Source organism: Pelobates fuscus, chromosome 2 (genome assembly GCF_036172605.1).
Source record: "Pelobates fuscus isolate aPelFus1 chromosome 2, aPelFus1.pri, whole genome shotgun sequence".
NCBI lineage: Eukaryota > Metazoa > Chordata > Amphibia > Anura > Pelobatidae > Pelobates > Pelobates fuscus.
In genome coordinates this window covers 154642623-154658913 of record NC_086318.1, presented here as the reverse complement: position 1 = coordinate 154658913, position 16291 = coordinate 154642623, and the positions used below count along the sequence as shown (strand labels likewise).

Below are 16291 nucleotides of genomic sequence, written 5' to 3'. Positions count from 1 at the left end.
TCTGATTCCGGAAGGGGAGATTTAGTACGAGAGGGGGTGGATTCTGTACTGGAGGAGGAAGCGGAAGTGGATGAGGGTAATGAGGGAAGGGGTGCAGGACTTCCTGCATTTGCGTCACTTCCTCTTAACGGAAAGTAAGGGGGCGGCAAAGGGATCTCGGACTCAGGGGGCGTGTCCAAAATGGGCCTAACACCAGTCCTAGTGGACAAACAAGTCCTAGCTACCATGAGGCGACATTGCTCCTCGTGGCATGTCTGAAGCCATTTTGGCGAGTCATTTACGGCCTGTCTCCAACAATCAATATAAGGAAACTGGCCGTAAAGTTCAGGCCTACCCGATACAGCCACGTGTAAGCGCTGTACCAGAGTTGGATCCAAACTGCCACGTGGCGGCCATGCCGCAACCAAAGTAGGCCACTCCCTAGTACACAAAGTGACCAAACGTACAGGAGACATTTTAACCCCAAAATCACATGTCTTGAATCCCTTTTTAAAATTCTTCACCATACAACCTAAGGGATCCGGAATCGTTGACTGCGACGCGCCCATACTTATCAATGGAACGTCGTTGACAACGAATACTATGCACGCGTACTATTCAACAGTCACACCCGTTTCCTCTGGCAACAGCACCACGTGGTACGATTACCAAGTGAAACGTATACAATAACACAATAAACACTCAGGGAATTCCCGTACACACACAGCTGTTACACCAGTCACTAAATAATCAATATTATGCCCTTTGGCGTAACTATACAGTCACCCACGCTATAATTCTCTATATATGAATTACCCGTCTATAACACACCCCAGTAACATCGTCTTTTACAAATAGCGGTTACAGTACGGTTAGCATAGGTCAAAGCACAAGTTAAGGTCACAATACAATTATTAGTGGTTATGGTGTTAAACATGCAATGGACGACAATGATTAGTACTTATATACAGTGTCAGTAAATATACAGGGTTATGGTACCGTGCACTATAATACAGCAACACACTATTAACACTCTCGCTAGACGGCTGAGCTTGCGCTATCTAACAAGATATACACTTTACTAAACAATCTTTATCACATTTACAATTCCCAACTAAACTATTGGCCAGTACCTTGATGGACTACCTAAAACTATATACACCCGTTTTGGTTAGCCACACTGCCCAAGCACCACATATAGCGAGCTAGAGGACCGAATTTACACAGGCGCCTCTTAGTCGATTACTATCAAAAATCTAGTGGGTTCCAAATTTACACGCCTTCCCACTTAGCCAAGATAGGTTGAGAGCTAGCGAACCGAATTTACACAGGCGCCGCTTAGTCTCCCGGTCCCTCCGACCTAGCGAATGTAATATACACCCTAGAACGCTAGTCTAGACAAGACACCGGTGTCCGGCTAGGGCTATTTACACAGGACCCCGCCTGACTAACCAAATCAAACGGTCTGACTAAAGAGCGTTCGATTGAGCGGTGCGCCTTCGCTCCTTCCCTCCGACAGAGGGGGCAGATTCCATACACAAATAACCCCTTATGGGCCTACCGCACAATCGGTATACCCCTAGTGGGTCTGCCGTCTAAAACAGCAGTTGTCTTACCTCCTCGTTCCTGAACCTGAGTTCACACTCATCGACGGGGACACCCCAGCACTTCTCACGTAGAGGCCGATGATCTCCTGGACAACAGACCAGTGGCGCCGAGACGAAGGGAGGTCCACGCAGAAGTTCAGGGGTGCAGCCGTAGAGAACGTGGGCAAAGATAGACCGTCTCACGCCTCTGCCTCTCAGCTACCGTTGAACGATGAGTTTCCCGGCCAATGCACCAAATGATACCGGAGAAACTGACGGAAGCGAAGCACAGAGAGATGGACACAGGTTGCTTCAGGAAGGAAGAGATTCTTTATTGGATCACCGATCGGGACTCAGAGGGACTAGCGTCACCAAAATACCACAAGTTCTGAGCCCCGGACAATAGTGCAGGCTCCTTATATAGGCACATAACTCCTCCCATATTAAGCTCCACCCGCACATTCTCTTGACCAATCAATACAAATAAGAATTAACTTCCTGCTTGACCGCATGGCTTGTCCAGCACAATGGAGGAGGGGGAATACTACATCCTGTTTCTTGCACATGCTCCGTACACTACTGATCGTATCTTGCCTCGTGCAACCAACTGATCGATACGTCAGCATATGCACGTACACATGCCACGTGGTAATCTCGGCCTACTAAATTTATTTTTACCGAGATTCCACCACATTAGCAGGGTACAATTTTTAGTACACATTGCGTATTTAGCTTATGTGTTATTATTTTACATTGTGTATTCATTGTGCATGTAGTAGATATATCAGGTTTAACTGCGTTTTAGGTGTAGCTCCATTTAATACTACAATTTTAGGATTTGTGCCATGAAAGGCCTGCACACCCCTGCTTTCGTCCTTCTCCTAAGGAGGTGTAATTTGTACCTCAGCTCTGGTTAACCGCTAAGATAGAAAGGTTTAATAGAAACAAAAGGGGTATGTGAAGGGGGGGTTTCACTCCAGTGATTCACTTAAAACTGTGAACTTATTTTGCATCTTGCATATCTTTAACTAACCTAATTAAGAGGACTAAAATGGCTCTGCCCGCGGTGAAAGTGGAGCTGCACACCTGCAGCATGGGCCCCCCGATGAGCCCCTTCAATGTGCGCCCTGGCGGTCACACTGCACGGGCTGGTGCCGCAATACATGGCGGCAGGCACCCAATCGCAGGGGTCTGCAGAGCGGCCAGGCCCCCTGGAGAGACAGGCCCGGTATGTACACCACTGGATGTGGAATTCTCTGCCTGAAGAAGTGGTTTTATGAGAGCATGTACAGATATTTAACTGGATGAATACTTGCAAACACATATTCAAGATTAGAATTTTTACATTGTTTGGTAATAACTTCTTGATCCAAGGATAAATCTGACTGCCATTCTTGGGTCAAGAGGGAATTTTTTCATAGTTTGTTGCAAAATTGTAAGTGCTTCAAACTGTTTTTTTTGCCTTCTTTTGGATTAACAGCAAAAAAAGATGTGAGGGAAGTTGAACTTGATTTACACATGTCTCTTTTCAACCCATGTAACTATGTAACTGACATTTTCAATCGATTAATTTGAGAAATTCGTTGTGAGCAAACCTTTTATATTTAAATTATTTGTGTTTTAAAAATAACACCCGAATTTAACTCCTTAAGGACGGTGGGCGTTCTATGCCGTCCTTGGGGACTCGGCTCTAAATGCTGTCAGGCATACCCGGTCGCCGGCGATCCCACGTCGGCGATCGCGGTGTGGGGACTCACCTGAGAGCCAAGGGAGTTCACCTCCTTCCTCTCGGCCCCCTCCTTCCTCTCGGCATAGCCGTCCTTAGCAATGCCAGCAGGGGGGAGTGCCTGTAATGACAGGTGCTCCCCCTGCTGCCTGAAAATAGTAAAAAAAAAAAAGTTAAAGTTACAGTATAAAATAAAATATATACTTAGATCATGTATATATTTATTACATATATGATCTAAGTATTTATATACACATACACTAAGTGTATTTTAATATTTATATATAATTCTAAATATATAATCAAAATACACGTACAATGATATTGATTAAATATATATAATTTTCATTATATATATTTATATATAATATAAAATAAATATGTAAATACGTAAAAAAAAATATATATGTATGTGTAAATTCGTTCTAACTATTTTTTTTATTATTTATTTCTATTTTATTAGAGAGTTATATGCATGTATATCTCTGTGCCATTATATGCGAGGAATAAACAAATAGAGAGTATAAGGTTCAATATGGTCCAGCAAACACATTAATGCCAGCAAGAGATGAAGAACATGGACAAGGGACAAATGAAAGGGACAAAGGACAAATGGAAGGCGTCGGTCAAAAACAATAGCATTGGTCCATAGGTTAGGTGTAGCGATTTACCATATAGGTCATCCGAATTAGCTTATAGTCTGTCTAGTAGAAATCGCTATGGAGTGTCCAAACTGTCCCTGACGATAGGTACGTGTTTTTTAGTCGGGCTGCTCCGCTGGTGCGCTCTTCCTGAGGTTCTTTTCTCACATGGTGTATCTGCCCCGGTTGCTCCAAAATTTTATATAAATTATATATGCATATGTAATTTCATTCTAACTGTATTTTGTTATTTATATATATATATATATATATCGGTAACAAAATACGCTTAGAATGACATTCTATATATATCTATCTATATATAAAATACAAATAACCGCAAATATATATATATAGATAAATACATATAATTACATAAAAGATTACATTAGTATACACGTAGAATTTAAATACCTATAAATGCATATATATTAAAATTCTACGTGTATATTTAAATAATCTTTTAACATAATTATGTGATTTGATTAATTAAAATTTGATTGACATGCCTGACAACACAGGGAGAAAGTGCAGAGAATTTAATTTGCAAGCACTATATTTGACCCTGTAACTCTCCAAGACACCATAAAACCTGTACATAGGGGGTACTGTTTTACTCGGGAGACTTCGCTGAACTCAAATATTAGTGTTTCAAACTGGTAAATTGTATTACAACGATGATATTTTAAGTAAAAGTGACGTTTTTCGCATTTTTTTTACAAACGAACAGCACTTTTATGGTCTATATTATTGTTGTAATATGTTTTACTGTTTTAAAACACTAATATTTGTGTTTAGTGAAGTCTCCCGAGAAAAACAGTACCCCCCATGTACAGGTTTTATGGTGTTTTGGAAAGTTAGAGAGTCACATATAAGGCTTGCATTTCATTTTTTTGACATTGAAATTTGCCAGATTGGTTATGTTGCCTTTGAGAGCGTATGCTAGCCCAGGAATGAGAATTACCCCCATGATGGCATACCATTTGCAAAAGTAGACAACCCGAGGTATTGCAAGTGGGGTATGTCCAGTCTTTCTTAGTAGCCACTTAGTCACAAACACTAGCCAAATATTAGTTTTTTGCTTTTTTCAGTATTATGACATTCACAGTTAAAATGTCAGACGGAAATGCAAATTGAAAAAAAAAAAATCTTATTTTCTCACATTTTTTTAAAATTGTATTCATAATAAATTATGTTCCATATATGAATAGTTAATGATAAATTAAAGCCCTGTTTCCCCTGAACAGAATGATATATAATAAGTGTGGGTGCATATCATTTGAAAGAGGGGAACTACGGGTGAACAGACATATAGCGTAAATTCTAGTTTTTGTTTACGTTTTGTTTTGATCAGAACGTGCACTATTGACTCCGTCCTGAAGGGGTTAAGGTGTTAAATGATGATTTGTTAGAAATACAGAGTGTTTGTAGTATTAAAATCTGTTTATATAAGGACTTTATGTAAAGAATAGACTATTTATCTTCATGTCATAATCATTCAATATTTTTCATATGCATACTACGTCAGCAGTACTGTTTAAATTGCCCAGCTAATGCCAATGAGATAAAGCGCATTCCTCTGTTTCCTGTAATATTGACTAAGTATTTAAAAAAAAAAAAAAAAAAGTGTGTGTGTTTAATTCATCCTGTTTAAATATTAACTTGAATGATGCTTTGTTTCTATCAATGAATTAGAAATAAAAGATATAGAGTTCTCCTTGCTTAAGCAAGTAATTCTTGCGTAATTAATATTTTGTGTCCAAAACTTATGGCTAATATTTAAAGGATAAAAAAAACAGTATTGTAACCTCTGCTTTTTTTTTTCTTTACCAGAATATTATCATAGTTCTTGAAATAATAATCACCTTATCACTGCCTAATATTTCCCATATATTTACAACTTGTTGCTCACTAGGTCCTATCCTACAACCTTCCACCACTTCTCTTTGGAACATAATCAAATGAGAGAGCTAGAGCTTTAAATTAGCGTCTGAAGCTCAATAGAATATGCTATGTAGCCCTGAGCGATCATCACAGTTAGACCCCTATTGCTGATCTCTACCTCCCCTGGAAATCCGACAGCCCAGAAACCTAGGGTCTTCCTTGCTGCCTGTTAAATTGTCCTTTAACATGTAGACCAGGGGTGCTCAAAAGGTAGATCCCCAGATGTTGTAGATCTCCTGTGATGCTTTGAATGCTTTTAGAATGACAAAGCATCATGGAAGCTGTAGTTTTAATATATCCCTGGGATCTACCTTTTGTAGAGCTCCCTGATGTAGACCCACTCTGTATATCTACCTGATGTAAACCCACTCTTTAGTATTTGTTGGGTAACCCCACCGGGAAACAATACAAACTGTTATTTAATTTTATAACCTGTGCATTTCAATCTATCTGATTTGGTTGCTATGACATTGGCAAATTGTTTGTATAGCTAGACTACATGCTCCTTAAAGGACCACTATAGGCACCCAGACCACTTCAGCTTAATGAAGTGGTCTGGGTGCCAGGTCCATCTAGGTTTCACCCTTTTTGCTGTAAACATAGCAGTTTCAGAGAAACTGCTATGTTTACCTATGGGTTAATCCAGCCTCTAGTGGCTGTCTCATTGACAGCCACTAGAGGCGCTTCCCACTGTGATTTTCACAGTGAGAAGACGCCAGCGTCCATAGGAAAGCATTGAGAATGCTTTCCTATGGACGGGCTGAATGCGCGCGTGGCTCTTGCCGCGCATGCGCATTCAGCCAATGATGGAAGAAGAGGGAGGAGAGTCCCCAGCGCCGAGGTAGCCTGGCGCTGGAGAAAGGTGAGTGTTTAACCCCTTCCTCCCCCCTCAGCGCCACGGGAGTGGGACTCTGAGGGTGGGGGCACCCTAAAGGCACTATAGTGCCAGGAAAACAAGTATGTTTTCCTGGCACTATAGTGGTCCTTTAACACGCCCACAACTTTCTCTAACCCTTTATGTCCCTGTTACAAATTATGAACACCCATCCACACACACATTTATGTTAAATTGCTTTCTCCACAGTGTTTTTTTTTCTTCTGATTGTGTAAAACCATTTTCTATCAATAAATACCTATCCAGCAAATATTTATGATACTGTTGCTTTATAAAAAAAAAAAAAATATATAACATATTACCTCATGGTGCTGAGCAGTTATAGGTTTAGGAATTATATACATCCCCCTCTGATTTTATGTATTACATTTTTTGTATTCCATCTGATGGTTTTTACTTTATCTGTTATATTTAAATATATTACAACATTTAGGAATGGTCGCACCACAAAAATAAAGAATTCAAAAAATAAAAAATAAACATTTAGTATGACCTAAGTGTCATAATATAAACTATACAATTAATTTATCTGTTAAGCAATGGCATGTAGGCAGGGCCGGACTGGGAATACAAAGCAGCCCTGGAAAAAAAATATATGCCAGCCCCATAAGTCAATGCGCCATATATTGTCGCATGTAATATGTAAGGCTATGTCTTGCCACCCCAGATGATTGAGTAAATATATATATTGCTTTTTCTAATATAAAATATTGGTCCTTTCATAGTAAAACGTTTAATTATACAGTAAGCATACTCACATGCAGACACAGACAATGTCACTGACACACACACATTCATTGATACACAGCCTCATAGACAAACAATCTCACTGATATACATAAGCTCATTGACATAAAAACACAAGCTCACTCAGTAGCAGACACACACACACATGCAAGCAAGCAAGCTCACTAGCAGGCGCGCGCACACACACACACACACACACACACAGCTTAATGTAGTGGTTCTGGTGTCTATAGCCTGTTCCTGCAGGCTTTTCAATGTAAACACTGACTTTTCAGAGAAAAGGCAGTGTTCACATTGCTTCCAAGTGACACCTCTAGTGACAGCCACTCAGACAGTCACTAGAGGTGCTTCCTGTGTCAGTGCTGCACAGTGTGCAGCACCTACATTCAGGTCCTCCACGCTTTGGAGACGCTGAAGGTTCCCCATAGAGATGCAGTGTGTGTGTGTTTGTGTAAGAAGGACTGTGTGAGCAGGGTGTGTGTGTGAAAGTTGCAGTGTGTACATGAGGACGGCAGTGTGTGTGTGTGCGTTGCAGTGTGAGTGGGGGGACAATGTGTGTATGGGGGGGAAGTTTGTGTGTATGAGGCAGTGTATGTGTGTGGGGGGTCAATGTGTGTGTAGGGTGTGTGTGTGTGTGTGTATTGGGGGCAGTGTATGTGGGCAATGTGTGTGTATGGTGGAAGTGTATGTGTGTGTATGTGGGCAGTGTATGTGTGTGGGATCAGTAGTGTATGTGTATGGTGGGCAATGTGTGTATGGGGGCAGTGTATGTATGTGGGGCAATATGTGTGTATGGGGGCAGTCTATGTAGTTGGGGGACAGTGTGTGGGGGGCAGTGTATGTGTGTGTTTGTAGGGTATGTGTGTGATAAGGATGTGGGGCTTTTTTAATGTTTTTTTTTTTTAATTTAATAAAATGTGAAATGGGTGAATGGGGGTACACAGGATCAAGCCTGGAGTTCACACATTCACCTTTCTGAGGTACCAGTCACCAGCAACGTCTGTGCCAACATCATGGAAGCCCCTGCTAGAGGTTCAGTCAGAGTCCGTGAGACCAGTGGTACGTCACATATTGGTTTCAACAACCTCAGCGGAGGCTTGAGTTCATTTGTTGCTTACATGAAGCAAAGCACCAGGGGCATCAACGCTCAATCGGTACCCTTCAGTACAGGTAGAGAATGACATAGATAAGCATTCACCATAGGCAGGATCTTCAGGTGCCAAATGCAAGACGACCATATCTGTTGAAAAGTAGTGAAAGGGGGTTCACAGGATCAAGCCCGGAGTTCACCCATTCTCCTAACTGGGGTACCAGCCACCAGCACTTTCTGTGCTACCACCATGGAAGCTCCTTCTAGAGGTTCGAATAATAGTTCAGTCAGGGCCTGTGAGACCAGTGGTACGTCACATATTTGCTTCACCACACTCAGTGGAGGCATGATTTCAATCAATGCCTATATGAAGCAAAGTGCAGCTAAGTGCTCCTCTAGAGTGTTATAACAAGGCCTTTCAAGGCCTGAACAAGGAGTAATTCCAACAGACAAAAGTATGTCAAGCTTAGTAAAGCCTGTATAGGATTGTAAGAGGATCTCAATGACCGTCTCAGGGATGCCCATACTAATATGGACTCCCACAGCAACACCAGAACTTGAGGATTCTGGTGTGTCATGGGGCCTTGTAATAGGTCTGGACGTACTGGAATTTCCCTTGGAGGTTCCAGAATCATCTTATTCATCATAGAAATTAGAGTCGACACGGTCTTCCACTGTCACCTTTTGCATTGCCTTTTTAGGAAAGTCGAAAATTCTAAATTTGAGTCAGTGTATCCTGAACCTGAGCATTCTGGTCCTAGCATGTAAAAAATACTTCTGGACCTGGTAGTTCCAGGAAATGGCCATCAGATCTATGTAGGGTATCAGACAATCTGCGTCAACCCTGAGGATACCTCAGGACATGGTTGCCAATCCACCTTGTCCACAGTTATTTGGCTCCAGCAAACAGCCATTGTATTCTGAGCCACTGTTTGTTCTTCTGTGCCCTGATCATTATGGGCTGGAATTCCAACAATACGTATCTGTGAGACCCATCTTGATAGATATAGGATGCAGGTGCATTGATATTTGAGCAAATTTGGACCCACTCGTTCTTCAGCAAGCATCTGAAGTGAAGAAGAGCCTTGAAAATGACTCTTAATTCCATACAAATGAATGGAAATATTGTGCAACATGGTCCAAACACTGTGCAACCAATCTTATAAAAAGTGGAATTCGAGCTAATAATTGACCAATGAGGTTCTGTTCACTGGAAACTCAGAGATCTAATCCCTCTTTCAGCTGCCAGGGTGAGATGTAACTCCACTGATGGGGACATAGTGAGTGGCTGGCTCCAATAATCTCTCTCTTGTTAGACCAAGATAGGAAGGATCTGTAAGGAATCCAGAGATGCCATTGGGCCCGTCTGACAAGTCTGCTGGTGGAAGTCAGGATTCCTAGTAGTTGCATCTATTTTCTTGCTGTTACCAAGCAGAAATGAAGAATCTGGGAGAGAAAACCTTTACAATCTGTGGAACTGTACCCGAGATAGGGAAAAGCAGAGCATAGAAATTTCCATTCGGGAATGTCAACCACGGAGGTCGTCTGAAACTGCTTTTCTTGATATTCATCAAGCAGCCAAACTTTAGGAGTTATGAAAGAACTATATACCTCTGTGTGCCTGCCTTCTGAGGGTCTAAGGCTATCAGAAGTAGATCCTACAGATAATGGAACCAGGTGGAGTTCTGGACTCTCAATAACACTATGAGCACAAATAAAGATTCTTGGGGCCGCATTGAGGCCAAATGGTAGGGCACTAACATGGAAGTTCTCTTCTGAGCTAATGCCGAAGATTTCTTCTGCAGATTAGACTGAAAGTAAGCATCCTTGAGATATATAGAGGTAAGGAAATTATCCTTCCAGATTGCTTGAGATATCCTCTGACATTCAGCCTCTTGTTGGACCCTCTTAGGTCCAGTGTAGGCTTTCATGTGCTTTTCCTCTTGGCACCAGAAGAGAGGCAAAACTTGTCCCTGGAACTGCTCTTGTTCGGGGACCTAAAAAAAAAATCACCTATTCGTCCAGAAGGCTTCTTCCTTCAGTGCTTTACCTTTTGATTCATTGGCCTTAATACTCCTGTTGGTATGGAGACTCCTATGCCTGAAGAAAAAACTCAAGTCTATATCAATCTGGACCATGGATACCACTCAAGCCTCCAGAGTATGATGAGCCCAGGTATGTGTGATCAGAAAAATGAGGCTCCTAGTACTAGACGAGATATGTTCATTGCTGAAGAGCAAACAACTGCTTTATAGCTCCATTGAAACCTTGAAAGGCAGGTTTACCAACTGACATGCGTATTCCCTGCAGGGCCTGGAGAACTCTGGGGTATTTCTGCAGGGCCAGTAGCTCCATGTAACTCAGAAATACTGGTCACTGGAGGTTCTCCGGTCAGACTATGAGGAGCTGGGATCCTTTGAACTTCCATCCTGAGGTACCAATATCTTGCTGCCCTCATTCGCCTTTTCAATGGAATTATCTAAAGTTTTCCCAAACAGCACCACCCCTTCAAATAGAATGGTGTAGAGGGCAGACTTGGAGGGTGAGTCATCATCCCAGAAACAGAACCATAGTGCTTTCTTAGCTGCTATAGATAAAGCCATTTGATCCATAGAATATCCTATTTACATCTAGGGAAGTTTCTGTGAAGAAGTCAGTTGTAACCTGAAGACTTCAGACTGCCTCTTCAATCTTGGCTTTTAATATCTCTCTCCATAGTAGCCTTTAGATCTTTAATCACATATTTCATGTTTGTAGAAACAGCAGCGGAAGTCACAGCTGGCTGGCCTCCTCCAATGGTAGGCGTAAAATTTTGGACAGGTCTGCGTCCACCAATGATCCATAAGTGTGCAACTTAGGTGGTGTAGCGAAACAGCTTTAAAACAGGCTGAAGACAGCACTTATCCATGTCTGGAGACCCTGCAAATACTTACCAAATAAGTTTGGGATGTTTACTGTAATTTTCCCTTTATTTTAGGAACTTTCTGGCAATCACCCTTATCTAAGATGGCTGCCACAACTTGTATTCCCATAATACAAGTCATCTATATTAGGCCCAATAAGGCACAAACTGCACACATGTGGGCCTAATCCGAGGGTGTTTGCTGTTTAGAGACCAGGGAAAGGACTCTGTCTGAAGCCTACATGGCCCCTAAACACCCAGGGAACCAGGAATAAATCACTGGGACCGAGGGGAAGCACAATAGATAACAAAAGTGCGTGCAAGGAAGTTTAAAAGGCAACCAGGTGCAAAAAGTCAAAGTTTAAAGGCACCACAGTCTAAAGGCCTCAAGGTATAAAAGGTAACACAGTTTCCAAAATGTATCACAGTTTTTAAAATATATCAGTCTTCAAATGCACTGCAGTTTTCCAAATGTACTGCAGTTTCCAATGACTTGCGGTATTACATGCAACAGTATTAAATGCAAATTTAAATGAAACTGTTTTAAATGCCACACAGCTTAAATGCTTCCTAGCAAAAGCACAACCGCATAATGTACCACAATCTTAAAAATAAGGTACAGCTGTATAATGCACTAGTTTAAAGATATCAATGCTTAAATGCATCACAGCATAAAAGCACAACTGCATAATGTACTACAGTAAAACAGGCAAATAAAGTAATGAAGATGAAAAAAACATACATGTCCGTAAGTAAAGGGAGCAAATCGCTCACATCCTAAGAGCTGTAGGACAGGAAAAAGACTGAGGACCTTAGGGATGGAGCCTCCTTTTAAAACCTTGGTGGTTTTCCTGTCCTATCGGCTGTAGGGGAGGAGCTAACCCATGTGTATATGCTGCCATGATTAGCCAGGAAATATATTATTTATGATTATTTCTTTTTATGCATTGGTTCACAAGGGAATATGACTGTATTTGACACTTTTTGTGTAGCCAATTTCATCACCAAACAAATTCGTAGTTACAGATTATTGATTAGCTGTGTCCATGGTTCATTTAAATGTAGTTTCTAAGATTTGGTTGTGGGGGAGGGGGTTTCACACTCACAATGCCATTTGCGACATGTGTATTACTGTTTTCAAACTTGGCTAAACTCAGATTGTATTTTGTGTAACTTCCTCTTTTCAAATTAGCCCCACAAAATGATATTATTTGAAATGTGAATACCCCAGGGCATTTCACATGGTGCATACAGACACCTACATAAAACACTACAAAGCAGCTGGTCACAGGCACCCCACTCAATCACATTGTACAAAAAAAGGCACGGTTTCAGATCTTTCAAGGCTATTAAACATCACCTGTATCAAGAAAGGAAGAACAAAAACAACAACTATTTGTTTTTACCCTAGGGTTTAGCAATACCCTAAAATTGGTGGGTCCTAATCTAGCTGTACATTGGACAGTGGGAAGTAATAGATCATTTGCTTCTGCCTACCAGACAGCCACTAGAGGCGCTTCCGGGAGTTTACCAGACTTTGGGTCCCTTAAACAACGCTGGACGTCCTCACGCTCTGTATGAGGACATCCAGCATTGGTAAAATCCCATTTGCAAAGCATTGAGGCAATGCTCTTCTATGGGGAGGGCCTAATGCACCTTAGTTCCTCCCCCACCCCTTGTTTGATGTTGGAGGAGACGGAGCAACAACCCAGCGCTGGTCATCAATGGGGGGACTAGAGGGTACTATAGTATGAGAAATACAACTTTGTAATAAAACTTTGTATTCCTAACACTATATAATCCCTTTAAATTAAGCTAATTTTGTCTAACATACATTTTATGGATGACAGATCCACAATAACTGTGATAAGAGCCATATAAAGCACTATTGTTTGTTTGGTTTTCCAGTAGGTGGAAGACTGGTTATAACAAGTTATTGAGTAGACTGTTCTGTCCTTACCGATTTACATGCATAACGAACATTCCCTCTGTTGCTTTCTAACCACAAGAGAATATATGCTCACCTATTTCTGATATTTTCTTTGAAATGTGAAAAAAATTACTTTTTTTATTGTTTGTTTAATTTTTTAAATTTTTTTTCATGTTTTGCAGGCTTCTTCTATGCTGAGAGCGTCAATCGCCCCCACGTACGTAAAAACAATGTTGTGTTTGCCGTGCCAGCTAGACTGAGATAAGGAGAAATAAAATTTTAGAGGTCTGCATTTGACAGCTGGATTAATACAGTGCATACACCCTTCTATATCACTTGTGATAAGTTTAGTATTCAAATAAAATACAATACGTATTCTGCAGCTGTCATAAATTATTAATTTAAAATAAAGCCACGGTAGCAAGAGAGTAAATTCTTATTTTTTCACTAGTTAGATGTTTGTGTACTGAAACTTTTTTTTTCTGTCAGTTGCATAGTTAATGTATGGTCTGTTTTTAAAGGAACACTCCAAGAACCCCCTTCATTGTACATTGTCTCTTAACCAATGATCTAAGCCATGCACAGCTGTGCTTTGCTCAGACAGCGAGGCAGAACCTCTGTCTGAAGTAGTGGACTTAGGGAGCCATATCTGGTGGACCCCATTTTAAATAAAAAAAAATAAAAAAATAAACGGATTACTTATAATAGGGTGATTTAGGATACTCCTGGCACCATAATTCCTACAATAAGCTGATGTGTTCTTTAATTTCTGTGACAAACTGCCATTTGCCACTGTGCATTGGAGAGGACTGACTGCCAGCCTCCTGCCCTGCGACTATGGCCCTGGGATGTATAGCCCTTTAAGGAACTGAGTTGGGGCTTATGGACTTATATTATGCTGTTTCTGGCCCTTTAACTGTGTTGTACAAAGAATGGGTACGTTTGAACTGGCACTTCGGATGCAGTCGAAGTGCCGAAGTCGTCGAAGTGGCCGACATTCAAATACCGAACACGTGGTGGCGGGCATTTTAATTTATTTGAACGCGGTCAGCGGTGTGTGCAGCCAAATCTATGGAACTGTTTTCGGCTACCCAATTGCACGAACACCGCTGGCCGGTACCTTCTACTCTACTTCGACACCGCGGCTGGAGGCTAAGTCCCGTTCAAAGATTCGAACGCTTGTTCGAATGGGACTTAGTCATTTTCTCGGTGTAAAATAGACCGACCGCACAGCACAAATCCATGGAACTGTTTTGGGCATGAAAATGTGCTTGCGGTAGGTCAAAAGTGACTTATACCTATCTCCTGGCTGAACGGATTCGAATGTTTGTATTTGGAATGTGCTGATTAATAATATGTGAAAGAAAGTACAGTATTACCAGTGAAACACACTCAAAAAAAGTATAAATAAGAGATGCTCTAAGACACCTTAGTGAGTACCCTTTACCCTCACATAAAACAGAATATACATACAATATAAGGTGGAGTATCTTCTTATTTAAAACAAATAGTAGTATTGCCAATAAATATTATTGTGTATTATCCAACATATCAATCACACTGTGCAGTCTTAGTCCTGTTTCTGATTTTGTCTTGGTATTTTTGCCCTGCATACAGCCAACATCAAGCCTAGGGCCTAGCCGCATGGAATAAGTCCTCTATAAGCGTTCGCGAGAAAAGTCGTCACTTTAGTAAATATCGATGTGGCTGCTGACTTAAACTAGGACACCTCACATCTCTACACATTTAGAAAAGAGAATAACTGAAAGGCGTATAGAGGACTTATTCCATGCGGCTAGGCCCTAGGCTTGGTGTTGGCTGTATGCAGGGCAAAAATACCAAGACAAAATCAGAAACAGGACTAAGACTGCACAGTGTGATTGATATGTTGGATGATACACAATAATATTTATTGGCAATACTACTATTTGTTTTAAATAAGAAGATAATCCACCTTATATTGTATGTAGATTAATAATATGTGACTTTTATTAATATTGTATGTATAGTTTTAGTTATGAAAGTTGGGTAAAAAGTATGCTTTAAACGGTACGGATAATTGGGTTACCTCTCAGGCTAAGGGGAGGAGATGTGTGGGATGTAACCATTGTGTGATTTGGTAATTCATAATTGTCTGTGGTCGTCTCCCTTGCATGGGAGAATTGCATAAAAGCAGAGTGTGTGTCATTAAACCTCAGTTCTTCTTGACCCTCAACACGTAGTCTTGTCTCGTGATTGGAGGGGACAGCTATATTCACACAGGGGATTGCTATGCTCTGCCTACTCTCCTGAGCCTTAATCACTTAGCTCTTTTAAGAGCTGTTCCTGTTACGCTCTTCTTGGAGGAGAGGTCTTCCCCACACGGTCCTGGAGGACAGAAGCTGATCCAGGGTGGAAGGAAGACGGCGAGACTCCAGTTAAGCTACGGCGGTTGTGGAGTCTGCGGTGGTTGTGGTGTCTGCTGTAGTGCTTGGAGTCCTCAGGAAGCGCTAGGAGCATCCTTCAACGGAGGTACCCAGTCGGGGTGCCAGGTGATCCGTTACAATTTCCATTTAGCATTTTACATTTTTTTAACCAAATTTTTTTACATTATTTAAAATACATATTATTAAGGGAGAAAAGGTTCAAAATGAATATTCTCTTCAAGTACAGGTTTATATTTATTTTATTTATATGTCTATCTGTAGTAAAGAAAATAAATGATGGTCCAGACACTCAATGTAAATCCAGTGAGCAGGTTTATTGGAGCAGATCAAAAGCAACATTTTGGCCCCCAACAGGGCCTTTATCAAGCTATTACCTTGCCATTATCAACATGAGATTGTAGCAGAAAAATAATATTGGCTCAATT

At 41.1% G+C, this 16291-nt stretch overlaps 1 protein-coding gene across 3 annotated transcripts in view; it reads left to right on the top strand.

Moving 5' to 3' along the window:
* ARMC9 (armadillo repeat containing 9) overlaps positions 1-16291 on the top strand; it is a 163822-nt gene that overhangs the window by 100943 nt on the left and 46588 nt on the right. For all 3 annotated transcript variants that reach the window (XM_063442856.1, XM_063442855.1, XM_063442854.1), the window contains one exon: positions 13623-13657. In XM_063442856.1, coding sequence (XP_063298926.1) covers positions 13623-13657 — 35 coding nt within the window. The remainder of the gene's footprint in view (positions 1-13622; positions 13658-16291) is intronic.